The sequence below is a fragment of the Octopus bimaculoides genome, chromosome 13, assembly GCF_046866305.1.
Source record: "Octopus bimaculoides isolate indiv1 chromosome 13, ASM4686630v1, whole genome shotgun sequence".
Taxonomy (NCBI): Eukaryota; Metazoa; Mollusca; class Cephalopoda; order Octopoda; family Octopodidae; genus Octopus; species Octopus bimaculoides.
Window position 1 is genome coordinate 53,575,613 of NC_142940.1, and position 20,011 is coordinate 53,595,623.

Here is a 20,011-nt window from a genome sequence, read left to right on the forward strand (position 1 = left end):
ACCTGCAGGAGATTTAGGGGTTGACCAAAAATGAGAAAGTTGGATAATAAACATAGTCTCAGCTGGTCATGTTTGGGAATCCAGCTGGAAAATCTAATGCCAGTTGCTTCTGATAAGACCCTATGGAAGAGGTGCCTGAGGACTCTATTCCCCATGACTCTCCCAGGAATAGTGGACAGGGATGGATGGAAAGATTAAATCTTTTTCATCCATACATGAGATCCAAGCAAAAAGGACATATGCTAAGAGCAGAGAGTGATTATAGTTTTGAGGTGTCCTCATCTTTTATATTTAGCAGCTTTAAATCTTTATTATTTTTACATAAAATTTCATTTTATATTTATTTAAACAGAGGATTTGGTCACTACTCAAGTTTCAGTCTCTGCAATCTTTCAGGCATTTAACACAAAAAAGTCAAACGGTTACATTTCATAAAGGAATGTAACCATCTGAATTTCTGAATTTGTCGTTTCAAAGAGCAGTATGTGAAAGAAAACTAACAGCAGCAAAATACTCAGTTTAAATAAGTATCTAAACGAAATATACACCATGTATTCAGTACTATCTTCCTCTTTCATTCACAAATTCTCACATTCGCCGACACACACACATATGACCACATGCATGGCTGTGTGCTTCCCAACCTTGCAGTCTCAACTTCAGCCCCACTGTGCAGCAACTTGGGCAGGTGTCTTGTACTATAGACCCAAGGCTGACCAAATCCTTGTCAGTGCATTTGGTGGACAGATACTAAAAAAGCATGTTGCATGTTTATGTATTGTGTGTGCATGCACATATGTGTTTGTGTTTATGTCTGTGCTTCCTGAAAAATGGTGAGCTACAGGAATAGCTGCCATTTCCCCAATCATAGACTCCTCACTTGAAAGAACAATGATCTTTTCTGTTTGGCTTCCACTTTTCAATTCCCCCAATTTTTGTTCCAATTGTTTTCAAATTTGGTGTACTGATATAGTTTTGTAAGCTAATTATGGAAACGAAATTCATTTTTGCCATAACTTAATAAATAAAAAGCTAATAGCTTTTAAAGCTTGTAAATTTTGGGTAATTTTAGCCAATCGAAAGCCACAGACATATTGGTGCCTATTTCCATAGTAACAATCCTAGCTTTGTGTTAGTCTGCTTACCCATCTGTTCCTGTCCTGTCCAACCATAAGTAGTTTACCTTGTGTTTCCTTGTTTTTACACATCTGTTGCTGTCTGAACCACAGTTTTTTGGGGCTTTTGTTTTTTTTTTGTAATTTAATGTCTCACTACAAAATATGTACTGTTTACATGAACTAAACTAGAGCTTGTTTTTTGCAATGCCTCTTCCAACATTTCACATGACTTCATTAAAACTTCTGTTGTTGAATAATTTGTCGTTGTAATGTTGCCATCACTCACAAGATGCTAGCTTCCAAATCTTGTTTTCTGACAAGGTAAAAATGATCAAACTTTAAACCTCTGTAACATTTTTCTAGAACTTTTTCTGGAAGAACTGAATAACAACATCAGATTCAATGTGAAAAATTGCATCAATATACCAAATCTGAATATTTTCACTTAATTTTAAAGTTTTAAAAAGTGAAGCCAAACAGAAAAGGTCCAAGAACAGTTAAGGGTTGGGGCATCAAGGTTGCAAAAGATGCTCAAATAATAGAAGGAGGCGAAGCAGCAGCAATAACACCTAATTATAACAGAGACAGTCTAAAACGAGTGAGATCTGAAGTGACAGGGTCACCAACAGAACTAACAGGAGTTAACCACTTGACATTGTGTTGAAAGATTAAATGAGGGCAGTTTTGGTAGGGGTTTAATTTTGCCTGCTTGTTTGTTGCTTTTGTTCTTTTTAATACTAATGAGAAGGGTGACTACTTGAATCTCAACATACTCTGTAACAGCTTTGGCTTTAAAGTTGGTGCCTAGTGCCATGTCAGTAGACTCAAAGAACAAAGGCTGTTTTCTAGAATGGAATGCAAGTAATGAAATGGAACTTTACAGGTGAATGATTGCTGTCCTGTCATCACAGTAACTATTCAACCACAGAGAGAGAGAGAGACTGATAAAAATACTACCCCAAAAACACTTTTGTATAAGCGATCATACATACGAAACTAACACACAGACACATAAGTATGCATGCACAAGCAAAGAATACACACATGACAGTCTTCTTTCAGTTTCCATCAACCAAATTTACTCAGCCAAGTTTTGGTTAGCTTCAGTTATAATAGAGGACACTAGCCCATGACACTGCACAGTGAGACTGTACTCAAAACAAAGTGGCTGGCAAGCAAACTTCCATCTACACAGCTACACCCATGCCTATGACAACCAATTCACCTCAAGTGAGCATTAACTATTTTGATACCACCCCTGGATCTCTGTATAAATGTGATCTAAAAACCTCCCATCAAAATTTCATGAAAATTTAGATTCTAATTATAAATTAATAACAAGTTATTCTAATAAATACTCCATTATTTTCCAAATTAATTGAAACAAACGTAATACATTGCAACAGAAATGTGGTAACAAACAGCCACTAGGTATGTCTTTAATTAAACTGTACCAGGTAACATTGCTTTAAACAGAGAAGAATTCCTATTTGATAGGCTTCCTTGTTTCCAAGCACTAAATGGACTGTTTTGATGATATCAAGAATGAATTTCAGACTATCTGATCATGATTTATGAAAAGAACTGCCACACATCTCAGACAAGAAGCACAAGTCAAACAACACTGGAATGTATGAGAGAAAAAGAGAGAGAGAGAGACAGACAGACAGAAGGGGAGGGGGATCCTTAGCAGTAAAAAGCCTTCCTAAAAATGTTCTTAGTAACAGCTTTCTAGACATAATAGTTCAGTTTTTGGACCATGATCTTTCGTATTATTGATTCAAGAAAAGTTATTTAAGGTAATTTATATAAATGTAAACCTTTCTCATGAATAGTGGCATTAGTTGAAACAGCTCACTATATAATACTGCAATGTATGATGACAACAGTAGCAAAAAAGAAGAAAAAAAAAGATTTAAAAAATCAAAAATAAAAATTCTAACAAAGCAAAGGTTAAAAGAAGCTTTTCTAGTCACCCAGAAGTAGGACATAGGTCAGTAGGATTTGTCCAGCAATGATAAGTACTAACACATATAATGAGTCAAAGAGTAACTAATCATTTGCCTCTCATGCCTTCTTGAGGCTTAAGAACTTGTGAATGTTAAGGAATAGGTTATAAGGAGACAATAGATTTACACAAAGACATTCTAAGTGATCTAAGAATAAATGAAAAGCAATAACCCTTTGCCCTAAGCAATAAGGACTGCTTTCAAGTGAGGGCATGAAAGTGGCTAAGAACATAAGGTGCCGGATGTCAGGGAAATTGGCAGACACGAGATAAGTAGCTAAGAAAAGAGATAAAGAGAAATTAACAGAAGAAAGGAAAAGAAAAATAAATGCCAGCGTATTCCTTCTCTTCTTATTCACCATCAGCAACACTACCACCACTACCAGTGCCAATTTCTACACAAGTATTAAAAATGTAACTCTGACATTAACAATAATATAATATGTGAGACCACAAACCTATCCAAGCTATTCCAGAAAAGGAAACTGGTCAGGTGGTAATCACCAGAGTGGTGTTAATAGCTATGACAATGGTGGTGGAGCTGGTGGTGATGATGCAAGCAGGGCTATGACAATGGTAATGGTGGTGATAGTAAGAGTTTGCAGTTATTTCTATCTCCTTGGACTTTGTTGTTGTTGCTAATTCATAGCCATGACACAGAGGCAGCCAATCAAATGTTCTGGTGGCATATTGTACTTTCCACCATGTTTGGATATGGTCATGACCAAATTGCTTTTGTTGTGCCTTCTAAAGTTAGAGGCTACTACTTGTGTGTGTTGTTGTTGTTGTTGAGAGAGAGAGAGAGAGAGAGAGAGAGAGAGAGAGAGAGAGAGAGAGAGAGAGAGAGAGAGAGAGAGAGAGAGAGAGAGAAGAGGATAACAGGACAAAAAGCAATACTGAGGCCTACAGTGAAGGCAATGAAAAGGAAGAGATGATTGAGGCCCAACACTGGGCGGAGTTCAATATAGGCAATGATTTAACAGGGCGGAAATAAACTCATAAGAGTGATCATTCATAACAACAGCTAAACACAGCATATGGAATCCTTGATAATGGATCCAGAAAAAACTGGATTATAAATTTTCAGATGTTTCAACAACAGCCATTATTGAAATTTATGATTTCATTCTTAACCTTTTAGTGTTTAAAGCGGCCATATCAGGCCAAAATTGTCTTCCAGTTTTATGCTCAAACCAGCCAGCTCTGACTTCTCACACCTACCCTACAAAGTCATTCTAAAAATAAACAGGGACATCATCAAAATCTCAGAGTTACAAGATGCTGTACAATTAACTTAAAACAATGTAATTAAACAGGCTTTACATTTGACAGAGTAATTTAAATGCTAAAGGGTTAAACTGTAATTTTTAGTCAATTTACTTTCTCAAATAACAGTATAGAAAGTAGGTTGCTTCAGGGAAAGAATTTTTATTTTTCAAACATTAAATTTTTGTTTTAGGATAGACTGGGGTGATTTGTCAAACATTCAAGTGTGGGGAGAAAGATGACAAATTTGTTTTGAAATTTTAATTTAATTTTGATGGGAAACTTCAGAAATCAGTCATTTTACTTAAAGCAGAAGACCACATGAACCATGAACTAATTTGACACAGCAAACTACATTTGTAACACAATTAACAAGATTTATTTTCATAAACTTGCTTTTCTTTTTAGTACTTTGTCTAAGCCATGCAGGCATAGGTTAAACAAATATATCATTGTGCATGGCACCTTGAGAACTGACCAAAGCCTTGTGAGTGGATTTAATAAACTAAAAGAAGTCCATCATGTGTGTGTGTGTGTATGACTTCAAATGTTAGAGGACGTTAAAACAATTGCGATAATGCTATACAGACTTCATGTCATTAACATATACCTCGTTTTCAAGAACAGGAATTCTTATTTCACATATCTTCAAGGGCACAAAACCACCAAATGTAAACAAACACAAACACATTACACATAAGAAGCTTCCCTCAGTTTCCATCTCACAAGATTATGGTCAGGCTGGGAGGTGAAATAAGCAAACTATATGGCAACAATATTTGCAGGTTAATATTGACCTGTTTCATGGAATGAAGTTGTATTTTTAATTCTTAAATCATTTCAAGAATGTAAGCTATGCCCAGTTTGGTGTGCATGACCACTTTAAACAAACATTCCTGGCAATCTTTGAATTGGCACATACAGAAGGGATTGAAAATATTTTTCAAATCAGACTAAACAATATCAAAAGTTATAATGAATTTGTTTAGCAAAGTGGGATTGAAACTTTAGATATCAACAACTGAACAGAAAAACAACAAATATATAATACAATAGGCATCATGGGACTTCTTGATGCCTTAAAAATATTAATGGAAGTATTTCAGCCTCCAACATATATATATATATATATATATATATATATATATATATATATATATATATATAAATAGAACATACCTTAGGCACTGATGCATAAACAACTTAGTGTATGTAAGTGCATGCAGATTATGTAAGAGTAATTTTCAATATATTAAAATACCTCAGAAAATTTGAAGTTATATCAGCAATTGTGAAAATGAAAAACATTAATAGCTCCTAACCAAAAGCAAAAGAATGTCTTGCATGAAATAACAAGAAGTATGAAACAGAAATAGAGACCGGGAAACCAGTACTCACTCTCTCTCTCTCTCTCACACACACACACACACATTTTGTTTGTTTGGGGTTCTTTTGCCATGCTGGCATGGGTTGGACAGAGACTTACTGAGTCAAAATTTTACGACTGGGTGTTCCTCCTGTTGCACACAGCTTAGTGGAAGATTGGATATGAATGACCGACACTGCTTGTATGACAGTGACACTCATTTACAATCATTATGCGATGTCAAAAACAAAGAAACACAAACACATTCACACATACAATATACTAAAGTGGTTGGGTTGGAAAATAATTTTACAGGCATATTATAAACTAGACAGTATTCTGCTAGAATAAGAATAGCCTGGGCCAAGTTTAGAGAGCTCTTACTTCTACTGGCGACAAAGGGACTCTCACTCAGAGTAAAAGGCAGACTGTATGACGCATGTGTACGAACAGCCATGCTATATGGCAGTGAAACATGGGCTGTGACTGCTGAGGACATGCGTAAGCTCGCAAGGAATGAAGCCAGTATGCTCCGCTGGATGTGTAATGTAAATGTGCATACCCATCAGAGTGTAAGTATCTTGAGAGAAAAGCTGAACATAAGAAGCATCAGTTGTGGTGTGCAAGAGAGACGATTGCGCTGGTTTGGACATGTGGTGAGAATGAATGAGGATAGCTGCGTGAAAAAGTGCCACTCCCTAACAGTTGAGGGAACCCGTGGAAGAGGTAGGCCCAGGAAGACCTGGGCTGAGGTGGTGAGGCAAGACCTTCGAACATTGGGCCTCACCGAGGCGATGACTACTAACCGAGACCTTTGGAAATGTGCTGTGCGTGAGAAGACCCGGCAAGCCAAGTGAGATCGTTGCCAGGGCCCCTGGACTGGCTCTTGTGCGGGTGGCACATAAGATGTACCATCCTGAGCGTGACCGTTGCCAGTACCGCCTGACTGGCCTTGTAGGGTTTTCAAGCAAGATCGTTGCCAGTGCCCCTGGACTGGCTCTTGTGCGGGTGGCACATAAAAGACACCATTTCGAGCGTGGCCGTTTTCGTGCGGGTGACACGTAAAAGCACCCACTACACTCTCTGAGTGGTTGGCGTTAGGAAGGGCATCCAGCTGTAGAAACTCTGCCAAATTAGATTGGAGCCTGGTGTAGCCATCCCGTTGCACCAGTCCTCAGTCAAATCGTCCAACCCATGCTAGCATGGAAAGCGGACGTTAAACGATGATGATGATGATGGTGTTACTAACAACATGGTGGATTGGCTGTTAAACATTTATTGGTTGCAGAGAAAAGACAAAGTCATAACACTATTTTCATAGCAAAGAATGGAAATGAAAGAAAGCTGAAGACAATTTATTAATGGATCAAGTTTTAAATCAAATGACTTTCACAATGATGCTGTGCACGAAAGCATGACTTTTGAAATTCAAGAAAATAACCAAGAAATATAAATTTGAAACTTTATAGAGAGTTTGTTTCTATAAAAACAAGACATAGAGTCGGGGAGTATCTTTTTTCAGAGCAGATTATGGATATGCAAAACAGAGGTGATTAAATCATAAATCAGTCTGATGTAATGAATGGAGTTTCAAATTGCAAATTGAGACATAGTTACACAACCTGACACTTGGTAGACGCAAGCTGACTAGAATAACATCATGCTGGTTCAATTATACAATTTTCAATATAATCACTCAATGCCAGTTATTATTTAATAAGAAATTAGATAGAACTACTAAACTGAGATCAGTAAATACAGACAGAAATTACATGTAACTTTGACATACACACACACATCTTATTATTGACTGAAAATTCTTTAAAATCTTTGCTGGTATCAAGCAATATGTGGGGTCAATCTTGAGATTCTGTTTCAATAACTAATATCATTGTTATCTAAACAAGGATGAATCAGCAAATCATCATTATTTAACATTTACTTCTCCATGCTTGCATGGGTCTGATAGAATTTGTTGAGGCAAGTATTCTATGGCCAAATACCCTTTCTGTTGCCAACCCTCATGCACATGACAGTCTTCTTTCAATTTCCAACCCCTAAATCCATTCACAAGACTTTGATTAACCCAGGGCTATAGTAGAAAACACTTGCCCATGGTGCCACATAGTGGGACAGAACACGGCTGGGAAACAAGTTTCTCAACCACATAGTATAAACATGCCAGTATAAAGAGAACATATGACAGAGTGTAAATACTTGGAAAAAGTAGACTTGAACCCACATCTCTGCATTATGTGCACTAAACTATTTGCTTGTGTAACAATCATTTTCTTATGTCACTATGGATGGAAAATTATTTTGAGTCAAAATTTTACAATCAGATAACCTTTCTATTGCCAAATCTTATCCATCTGCAAAATAAGTGATTTCTCCATTCCATAAGATTTTGAAAGAGCAGTGCAACCAATCATAATGTCAATGGATGAGGAATGTCAGCACCAGCATCACTTAGCTCAAGCAGTGACAATGTGGAATATAAACATGCTTACATATTTGCACACACACACACATAAGATCTATAGTGGGATTCTTACAGTTTCCTTTTACCAAATTTCCTCATGAGGCACATCAGCCCAAGGCTATAGTAAAAGTCACAACCATGTGGTTGTGAAATGAACTTCTTAACCAAACAGCCATGCTTGCATCTACATAATCTAACAATAAGCTAACTATCGTACTTAAGTAAATCACAAATAGCTTTTTTTCTTTTTTTATAAAATTCATGCAAATTCAATGAAGTGTTACCACTTGTAGCATTATACAACAAAAACAAATTTTTCAGAAAATGTCACAACACACTAGGATGGTATGCCAGTAACAATACATTTCTCCAAACTCTGATTATTTTTTCTTCTATTTAAAAAGCGAAATCTTTCTCAAAATATAATAGAATCATTAAACAACCTATGTAAGGTAATACAGTATCTTTCCTCTTTGTTTTCATTTATTGACATCACTTTACATAATTTGTAATCTGCATTGCTGAAAGGTTTTTGTTTTTCAAACATTTACATGTTGTCTCATCTTTTGCTTCATAAAGTTCAATCAAAATGCAGATATCAGAAACAAAAGACGCACATACTAGGATTCAAAATGCTCTCAAAATTTAATATGTCTTGTCATAAAAATGTTATAATAGGAAGTAAATTTATTGCAGATACACAGGTTTAAGTCTTGCTACATTTTCACATTTCTATGGCCTCACATATACTTTATATTTGAATGTTACGCTTAAAATGAACATATGTAATTTATTTTGAATATTTGTTTGTCTAATACAGAATTAGAGCCGAAGAGTAACAATGCACACACATACACAGTGGATAACAATTTTAATCATGAATTTTGCATAGCAATAAGTAAATTGTAAGAAACTTACTATTAAGGATGTCTCCAAATTCCAAAATATCATCATTCCCCATCAAAGTGTCAAGTAACACATTGGAAGATGGTAAGCATGGCAGGTGTTGCACCTACAAACAAACAAGGAAAAGTCATTCTTAGAAATTGTTTATTTAATTCCTCATATTAGCCTGGACTGTGTAAGTTGTATATGGTGCTGCAAACTTAGGAAATTTTATCAAACCAAACCAAACTGTCAAATATGCAGAGCAAATGAGGGAGCTACTACATAGTTGCTTAACCTGTTACAAGCAACAGCTAAACTCCTTCAAATAACACCACTATAGACTTGATCCTTTAGCAGCCAAACAGGCCATATCTGGCTTCTCACACCATCCCTACAATGTCAATCTAAACATAAACAATCACATAATCAAAATTACAAACTTATGAGATAATACATGATTAATTTGAAACAATGTGGATAAATAAGCATTATAGTTAATGGATTACTATGAATGCTAAAGGGTTAAAAGAAAGGGCTCGTTAGACCAAGTAGTCCTAGAAGCCCCACCAAAAAAAGGAGACAGGCAAGGCTGGATTTCTTTTGAAAGCTAAACAATAACATCAACAGCAGCATGAAGATTATGCTGCACACACATTTTCAATACATTCCAACTACTCAAATTTTGTGTAAGTTTAAGTGGATTTAGTTAATTCTGACATTGATATATAGGGTAGATGGAAACATAGACCAATGAAGAAAGTTTAATGCAAAACCGGTCTTACGCAAAAAGAATCCTAAAATATTACAGAATGTTAGACAAGAGTCAAGGAATTTCTATTAAGGAAAAAATATAGAGAGATATTAGAAAGATGTATCACATGGCTTTAATTGGCTTTGTTCTGTTAGTACTATAAAGATAAAATCAACTGAAAAAAAAAATGTTTTACTTCAGAGAGAAGTTGTGGAAGAGGGTGACCCAAGAAAACATGGGACAAAGTATTGAAGGCCAATCTCAAAATGCTGACCCTTACTAAGATGACAGAGGGCCAAGATATGTGGTGCATTGCTGTACCCAAGAAGACCCACCCACCACAACAGAATTGATATCTGAAAACCAATGTGCCATATAAAAAGCCTTGGCATGGGTGCTGATGCCACATAAAGAGCACTCAGCACATTCTGTAAAGTGGTTGGCATTAGGAAGGGCATCCAGCTGTAGAAACCAAGCCAAAATGGACTATGGAACCTAGTGCAGCCCTTGGCCTTGCTAGTCCCTATCAAGCCATCTGACCCATGCCAGTATGGAAAACAGACATTAAATGTTGACGACGATGACAATGACAATACTCCCAAAAGTGTGTTTATGTGTAGTGGGAACAGCATAGCACAGTGAATCATATAGGATTTGGAATAAGAGATGTTGGAAATACCAACATTAGTCAGCTTAGAGGAGATATGCAGCTTGAAGAATGACTTCACTATTTAGGTAGCTAAAGTGATATCCTGAATCTGTGGAGCAAAACAAGCTATGACCCATGAAACTAGACTTACTCTGCTCTTTTACCCATGACTAATACATGACTCATAACATCACACTCTTTGCTGTTTTACCAAGACAGGCATGGCTGTATGGTTAAGAAATTGGCTTCCCAGTCATGTGGTTTCAGGTTCAGTCTCACTGTGCAGCACCTTGGGCAGTCTTATACTATAGCCCCAGGCTGACCAAAGTCTTTGCAACTGGATTTTGTAGATGGAAAGAATACATATATTGAGTTCTACACCAGAACATTAGTATCGCAATAACAAAATATATATATATATATGGTGGTAGGAAGGGCATCCAGCTGTAGAAACTTTGCCAGATAAGATTGGAGCCTGATGCAGCCTTCTGGCTTGCCAGCCCTCAATTAAACCGTCCAATCCATGCCAGCATGAAAAGCGGATGTTAAACGATGACGATGATGATATATATAAACACACACATGTGTATGCACTCATGTTTAACATCATGTGATGTTTGTAAACAAGTGTCACTGTCATAAAAGCAGCGTTGTTCATTTTCAGTCTTCCATGAAACAGGTGAAGGTTTGGTGACAGGAAGAGCACCTGGCCTAAGAAAATCTGCTTCAACAAATTCCACCTGACCCATGCAAGTATGGGAAAGAGGACATTAAAACAACGATAATGATGATGATGATGATGATGACCCCCAACATCATATTCTTCACAAGTACTGCTAGACCTCTGAATTTCTAATGTATGGATTATTATCTCTACACAGCCACTGGAGAACAAAAGCTGAGTTTCTTATCCAAGGCAAAAATATATTTCCACTATAAACAGCTGTCACCACTATTATCATATATTACCATATGTGAAGGCATAAAAGCTGCATGAGTGTATGAGACACATCACAATTTTTTATTAAAGCAAAAAATTTTTTCGTGTAAAAGCTTATAGGAAGGCTCAACTTCACACATAAGACCCAGAATGATCTTTTGAGACATTAAAAATAAAATGCATCTTATATGCCAAATATTTTTCACTTAGATGAAGTAGAAAAGAAATTAATTATTTTACAAATAAAGTTTTTTTTTTTTAATTTTTTTAATTTTTATTAATGATGGTATTAGAGAAAATAACAAAGGCAGAGCCAGATTTAGCAAATTTTCATTTTTATATTCAGAACCCTCATTACAACTAATAAAGACTTAGTCTTCAGTCTGTCATAATCTTTAGGATTGGTAAGGCCAGAGCTAAACCTATTTTCCATGGCATATAAATGACTGAAATTACAACACTACCTCTTGGATAGGATGATAGTCCATCACAGGGTTAACTTCCTGGCTATTGTCTTGAACTCATTTACAGCTAACTGGACTGGAGCATCATGAAATGAAGTGTTTTGCTCAAGAACACAACCGAGTCTGGGATTTGAAACCATGATCTTACTATCATGAATGCAATACTCTAACCACTAGGTCACATGCCTTCACTAACTGATAAAGAGAGGAAGGAAATAAGCAGAGAAGTGATTTTGCCAAAGAGATCCCCTAACTTCAAACACCAGTTGCAATATTTATCCATACCCACCCTAGGAACAGCATGTATTATTAAACTATTTCATAACTACATGCCATCTAACAGTCACAGGGGAAATTATGTAGTTAAATTAACATTCCAGACATATTTGGAAGAAGAGAGGTAGAAACATAATTCAGAGTAAATTATAATACTTTTTCATTTGCTTTTTTTTTTGCTTTTTTCCATCCAATTTTTCCATGCTAGCATAGGTTAAATGAATAAAGTATCGTAGCATAGTTTTACTGCCAGACACCCTTCCTAGCCCTCACTTATTTTTTTAAGTAAGAGAAGCTCTTACTTCAAAGGTGCAAAACTGATGGACAATTTGTCGATGGGGAAAAATGATAACAATATACCACTTGTAGCTGGGCAATTATCAGAGAGGTGAAAATGTAAACAAACATACAGACACACACATATTTGGGATTAGGAAAGGCAATCCAGCAGTAGAACCCATGCCAAAGCAGATACTAGAGCAGGGCTGGCCAACTTGAGGCCCACAGGCCGCAGGCTTTTATCTTGCGGCCCACTTAATACTTTCTTGAAATGGGTTTATTTAAACAAACATTTTAAAATTTTATCAAAAATAAAGATTGTAACGAAAAGTAAAATATTGTTTTTGCAACAATAATATTTCATGTTGAATAAACAATCATTCATTTATTATTGTAATAATAGCATGAGAAAGCAAAATGCTTTCAATTCTGTCAGTATACAAGCAGCCCTCAAAATACTTTCTGTAATTAAAGTGGCCCACAATGTAATTCGAGTTAGCCAGGCCTGGTTCAGGGCTCTAGCAGAACATACTTGCCCAAAGAGCCATGCAGTGGGATTGAACTTGAAACCTTGTGGTTTAGAAGCGATCTTAAGTACACAGCCAAACCATTATGTACTAAATGACCTAAACAAACCTTAACTCTCTCCTTCACTTCCCTCCAAATAGAAAAGACAATAATGAAAGCAATAGTCACCTTAGCAACAGCTAATCTCTCCATTTTCAGTCTGAGAGGAGCATGAATCCCTTGAATTTTTCGAAGATTTGCAAAGTCCATTGCTTCATTCTTTCCTGCATACTTGAAAAGAGAAATTTTAATAAAATAATCAATTATGTAAATAAATAAACAAAAATTTTTAAAAAAATAAAATAAAACATACAATAAAATTAAACAAAAAAGCAATTTCTGGTTTGGGTATTTAACAGATATTAAAGTGAGAATGTGCCATAAATTCATGATGAGAGATATCCATTATATAAAAGCAGAACAAGGAAGTTTAGTATTTTATCTTATGGTCAGTTTCTCTCTAATTCTCTATCTATAAGTAGCACTTAACATTTATCATTTTTTTAATATCATTATCATCACTGGCTTATATATCTTACAGCTAAGAAGAAATAAATCTTACATGTTTCTCAGACAACTCCAGAGGATGAGATGCAACCAGCTTACTTTGTGCCTGCTGCAAACTGAAATTGGAAACAAGAAGTATAGTGAGTGATATTAAGAGATATTTATTAGAACAACTAATCAAGCAGACATCAGAGTATGTAATTAAATATGTCTTCAATATGTAACATTGGTTTCAGATACTAATAATAGTAATGAAATACTTTTTAGGTAAAGGAATGATTGTGTGGTGAAGAAGCTTGCTTTGCAACCATGTTGTTCCAGGTTCAGTCCCCGTGTGTGGCACTTTGGGCAAGAGTCTTCTACTACAGCACTGGACCAACCAATGACTTGTGAGTGAATTTCATAGATGGAAATTGTATGGAAGTCTATTGTGTGTGTGTGTGTGTGTGTGTATGTGCATGCATGTGTGTGCATGCAAACATTTCTGTATTTGTCTCTCAATTCTTGACAACCAGTATTGGTTTGTTTGCATCCCTGTTACTTGACAGTTTGGTTGATAAAAAAAGACAGAATAAGTATGTTACCATCGCTACCACTGCCGCGACCACCACCACCACTCTCATCATCATCATTTGAATAAGTAGCAGACTTAAAAAGTGAACACTCGTTGAGGAGGAGCTGACCTGTAACTAAACTCTTTTAAGACAGTGCCTTAGTATGGCCACAGTCCAGTTAATGAAACTGGTAAAAGAATAAAAGAGCAGCTACATAAACTAATGTACTGTTCATGGATGAAAGCACCCACTACATCCACTCAATCAAGACTGTAACTCACCTCAGAACTAAGTTCCCAATCATGAACAGTTTATATTGTACTCTCTATAACTGTTTTTTTACTACCGAGTACAATGACCTCTATACCTCCAAATATGACTTCATGCCAATTAAACCAACCCTGTGCTCCAAATTTTCCTTCTTTCATTACAGTCCCACAACACTTGTTGAAACTCCAACTGCTAATATTACAAATTCCACATTAACTAACTCCACTTAATTATCTCTACTCATACATGGAAAACAATTATGAACTCCACCCTTATTACTCAAGATTAAAAACAATATTTAATCAAGGAAAAATAAATGCTTAGTGTGTGAGAGAGAGAGAGAGAGAGAGAGAGAGAGCACCAATCTTTCCCCTTTTTCCTGGTTGGCCATACATGTTGTGTGTATGTGTGTGTATCATCATCATTTAACATCCACTCTTCCATGTTTGCATGGGTCAGACAGAATTTGTCGAAGTACATTTTCTACAGCTGCATGTCCTTTCTCTCACAAACCTTTGCTTGTTTCCAAGATCACAATTAATTCCCCATGGCCAGACATGATTTTCTGGGAAGATTGAAAATGAACAACGTCACTTATATATTGATGACACTTGTTTACACACACACACACACACACATATACACATTATTAATAATTGGCAGAAGTTACAGAGTAACTCAAGGCCCATGAGTTTTGGGCATTGACACTTTTATTATTATTATTATTAGTGTTCAGGTCACTGCTTGGAATCGAACTCGGAATCTTGGGGTTAGTAGCCCGCGCTCTTAACCACTAAGCCATATGCCCGTGGGCATATATATATAGACATGTTTTGAGTTCTATTTTCCTGTTTGCATCACCTCACCACACACACACATACATTTTATATACACAACAGACTTCTTTCAGCTTCTGTCTACCAAATCCACTTACAAGGCATTGGTTAGCTCAGGTCCAAGGCTATAGTAGATGACATTCATCCAAGGTGTCACACAATGGAACTGAACCCAAAACGACATGGTCGGGAAGCAAGCTTCTTAATTGCACTTATGGAAAAGCTATTTTGTGGACCTATGTCAATGACCAGGTCGCAGTCTGTGACAAAAATTTTGCAACCTTAAGATATATAAACTCAAAGTGAATTTATGAGTTTTTGAGAGTTCTTCAAATGACTAAAATGGTCCTTCCACTACATATTTCTTTCAGTTTCAACTCTGTTTCATATCAAGTCATTTACTAGAGATGCCTAACTCCACAACTTTACATAATATCAAAAGACAAGCTGAAGAAATAAAATATTTGTAAATTAGAATACTTGTACTACAAAAAGAAACATAGGTTACTTGTTAATTATTATAGTGGAAATACTGTTTAAGAGAAATGGTACAGAAATTCAGAATGTAACAATAGTTCTCAGTGTACTTACCCAGTGATCATAACATCATGGAATCCATATTCTCCACTGGTCGGCAGAGTTATATCTTGCTGTTTCGCAAAACATGTATTTTTCTTATCTAATGATGCAAAATTCTGTGGGGAAATAAAAATAATAGTGCCAGTGAGTGGTAATAAGAGTACAGAGAGATAGGTTATGGTTAGAAAGTATGATGGATAAAGGTTTGAAAATGATGAGCTTCACAAATAACACAGGATCACGACAAACCATTCACTTTAAAAACTAGACATGGTGGTAGTGGAAACGATAACAACGATGGCGATGATGATGATGATGAAGAATACTGTTTCTTTTTAGGGAAAGCACTAAGGTAAAAAGATCACAAAGAAAACAACACACAGGAGTCTCATATGAGGGAATCTGAAAACTAATCATTACCTTTGAAAACTAATCACGAACTCATTAATATACTCATAGTGAAACTAAATGGAATTTTCAACTGAGCCTCATATTGAAATGTAGTGTTGTTTTTGTTGTTGCAGTTTAATCTCGAATCAACTCTGATGAAATGCATTACCAGCTGGGACCACTCAATCTTTTTTGGACACCAGGGACTACTTTGTTTAATGTACCCTTTGTTATTTAAGACAAAACATTAGGTTTTGAAAGAAATTCAGCTGTTATTTCTAGCAGATTGAGTGACTGCATAGATGCTCCCTTGCTGATTCAGAAATGAAATGTCTTACATAGAATAGCATGAAGCCTTTGAGTGAGATACACGAATACATTAAGGATATCAAATACATGACTTGTCATATCACTGTTGAAATAAATAAAAAATGATCTAGGCTATTACTAGTAACAAAAATAATTTCAACAATCTTCTTCTAATTATTAGTAATTATACATTAAAAGTTCAACTATGGAATTATTAAAAATCAGCATACAACTTTTAAGGAAGTATGAACATTTAACCCTTTTGATGCCAACCTTACTGAGACTACTCCCAATTCTATAATACTCACATGTTGTTTTAAAGTAATCTAAATTAAAACCATCTGTCAAAATTTCATGTAAATTTAAATTCCAAACACCAGCTTAACAATGACAAAAATATTTTACTAAACTCTTCATTAGTTTCTAGATTTTCTAGAAACAAAGGTGGCTTATTTCAACAGAAATATGGTAACAGCAGGGTTAAAGGTCAATGGATAATTCCTAATTTTAACACAAAATCAGCAATTTTGAGGGGAGAGGAAATCAATTAAATTAACTCATACTTTATTTTAATCAACTCTTGAAGGGTGAAAGGCAATGGTGATCATAGCTGGATTTGAATGCAGAATGCTAAGAGCTAGAACAAACATTACAAGATATTTTGTCTGATAGAATGCTGCCAACCTATTGCATTGATTTAAAGGCTATTTCTAGCAGAGGACTGAAATCTGGAGGATACAACTAACCAAATTTTTGGCTTAGAAGATAAATTACCATAGGGATAACAGTGTAATATGTTTTGGCTTCTTTTTAAAAAAAGAGATTGCAACCTCGATGTTGGACCAAACTTAATTTTGTCAACTCCAACTGGATGAAAAGCAAACTTGACTATGACAAGATTTGAACCCATAATGTAAAGAACCATAACTAAATACCACAATGCTTCAACAATTCTGTCAATCCACAGTTTTAATTTAATGACTAATCTAACAAACCTCAAACTTCTAAACCAGTCACTTTTGATATCTAACTTCACCTAGTAACAAAAATTTCTAAAAGCTAGGTAGAAGACTAAACTACTTAAAAAGAGAAGGGAGAAGGGATATAGTCAATATAAAGAAGCTGTATTATCTGATTACTATTGCATTAATTAGAATGTTTAAAGAATGGAAATTGTCATCCAACTACATTAACTTACAATAATTCAAACATCACATCAACCACACTAATTACATCAATCTTGTCAAACAATCTCACCCACCATGACTACACTGATATAAATATATTTTTACATCAAGCATTAATGTGATGAAGTGTCCCAACTAAGTTAAAAACAAGGTTAGCACAAGTGCTCATTTGGTCAATAGACATTTATGGTTGTGAAGCATGGACTCTGAACAAACTTGAAGAGAAGATAATCAATGCATTTGAAATGTGGAGGTATAGGAGAATGTTGTGCATCTCTTACAGGCATCATTGGACAAATGAATGAGTGTTACAACAAGTAGGTGAAAGATGATAACTCCTGAATATTGTAAGACAAAAGCTCTTTTTATCATGGGCAGTAGATGAAGAAGCAGGCAAAGAACACAATGAATGGACAAGAATGGTAAGGCAGCTGGAAAACTTTCGTTGTAGTATCATCAATGTGCTGCAGGCAAACAATACATGATGATGATGATGACAATTAATATGACATAGAGATAAAATATTGAATTTCCTGTATTCCCAAAAGAACGAGGAAGCTTATTTGATTTACTGAAGACAGGACGTGAAAGGAGTAATGTTTATATCTTTCAAGATTTAAATAGTACTATAAATAAGTAGTATACATGACCATCTGATGTGAAATAAGTAGCACAGTGAGTGCACCATTAATTGTTGGACTATTGGGCTGTAGAGGCACCACTGAAATGTGTATCTAGGAGAGGTCAACTTGATGAAAACTGGACTTTTTGCAAGTTATAAAATTTTTTTTTTTAAACTTGCACTCCATACTACAAGTTAATGAAAAACTTCTTTCAATTAAGTAGTGCTCATATTGCTTAGAACAGCAAAATGTACCTTCCAACATAACCTATTCAGAGCCAGGTACACTAAGCTAGCAAGGCCAAGAGTCAGGTCCTTCCAGCTGGCACACTGACACTGTTGTTGTAATCAGAGCAACATAAAGGCTTAAACAAAGCTGTTTTCTATCAGTAAGTAGCTCACTGCTTTGTTTATCTGGTCAGTCTTAGCACTTCTATAAATAGTGCAGAACAAGATATGTATGGAAGAGTTGAATTGCTTGCTTGTGTGGTTGTTTATATAGACACATTTGGATACGTGAGCTGCATAACAATTCATTAAAAATCTAGTCACACATTTACATGCACATCCAATGATAACACTAATACAGTGTGTAAAGATGGCAATAGTGCCTACTGTGTTAGAATAAATTTAACCTCTCAGATAAGTCAGATTTAAAAGGTGAAAGAATAGGAAGAGGTGTGTGTGTGTGTGTGCATGCATTAGGTAACCATAAAGAAGCAAGGAACAACATCAAGTAACTGGAAGAGAAGCTAGCAGTTAGATATATTTAGCAAGGGGACATGCATAAAGTAAGAAGTTTGCACATTCTCTGCAATGTGAGGATCAGAAGAAAAGTGTTCTGGATATCAATATAAATCAGGAAGTTGGTGGCAAAAAAAACCACACACATATTGGAAGTGGTGCACATACCCTTACAAATAGCAAAATGAAACAGGAATGGAATTAGGATGCATGGGATTGCTACAATAAGAGGTTACTAATGAGGAAAATTCATGGGAGAGAGTAGGTGGACCAGTTGATCAAACTGAATGCTCATTGTCAAAACTGACCAAAAAAACAGGATTCACTTAAAGTATTAAAATAAACAGCTATATGGTTGAAATGGTCATTAACCTTTTTCATATTAAACTCCCTGAAACTGCATCTGATCCCGTGATACAAACTTCTTAAAGTAACCTAAAAAAATTAAAACCTTCCTCTAAACACTAAATAATGACAAAGTTATTTTACTAATTTCTTCATTATTTATGAAATTAATTAAAGCAAAAGCAGTATATTTCTACAGAAATATGGTGACAAAAAGGTTAAGGATTTGAAAGCAGGGACAACAGCTGGACCATCAGGAATAGTTGCCTAGATGTTGAAAATATTCAGCCAACTAAGATCTGCAATAGTTACTCTCATTGTCAATCATGTAGTACAGGAAGGAGTCATTCCCAATGACTAGTATAGCAATATCATCATCAACTGCTACAAGGATAGAGGAAATGCTCAAGATATTTAACTGATGAATCAGGTTATGAAAGTAACAGAAAGAGTAGTTACAGCACAATTAATTAGGAAGAAAACCATCTTAGAAGAGAAGCAGTTCAGACTGGCACTAAAGCAGGTGTACCCATGCAATTCTTGGAAGGCTCCTTAGATGTAGTTCATAGCTTCTGTTACCTATGTTCTAGGAGCATAGTAACTAGAGTAAGATC

At 35.6% G+C, this 20,011-nt stretch overlaps 1 protein-coding gene across 1 annotated transcript in view; it reads right to left on the minus strand.

Annotated features, from left to right (window-relative positions):
- The window catches only part of LOC106877729 (proteasome maturation protein), a 62,455-nt gene that overhangs the window by 19,034 nt on the left and 23,410 nt on the right, over positions 1-20,011 (minus strand). The window contains exons 2-5 of the mRNA XM_014926702.3: positions 15,813-15,916; positions 13,617-13,677; positions 13,184-13,285; positions 9,159-9,252 (exon numbers count right to left, since the gene is read on the minus strand). Coding sequence (XP_014782188.1) covers positions 9,159-9,252; positions 13,184-13,285; positions 13,617-13,677; positions 15,813-15,916 — 361 coding nt within the window. The remainder of the gene's footprint in view (positions 1-9,158; positions 9,253-13,183; positions 13,286-13,616; positions 13,678-15,812; positions 15,917-20,011) is intronic.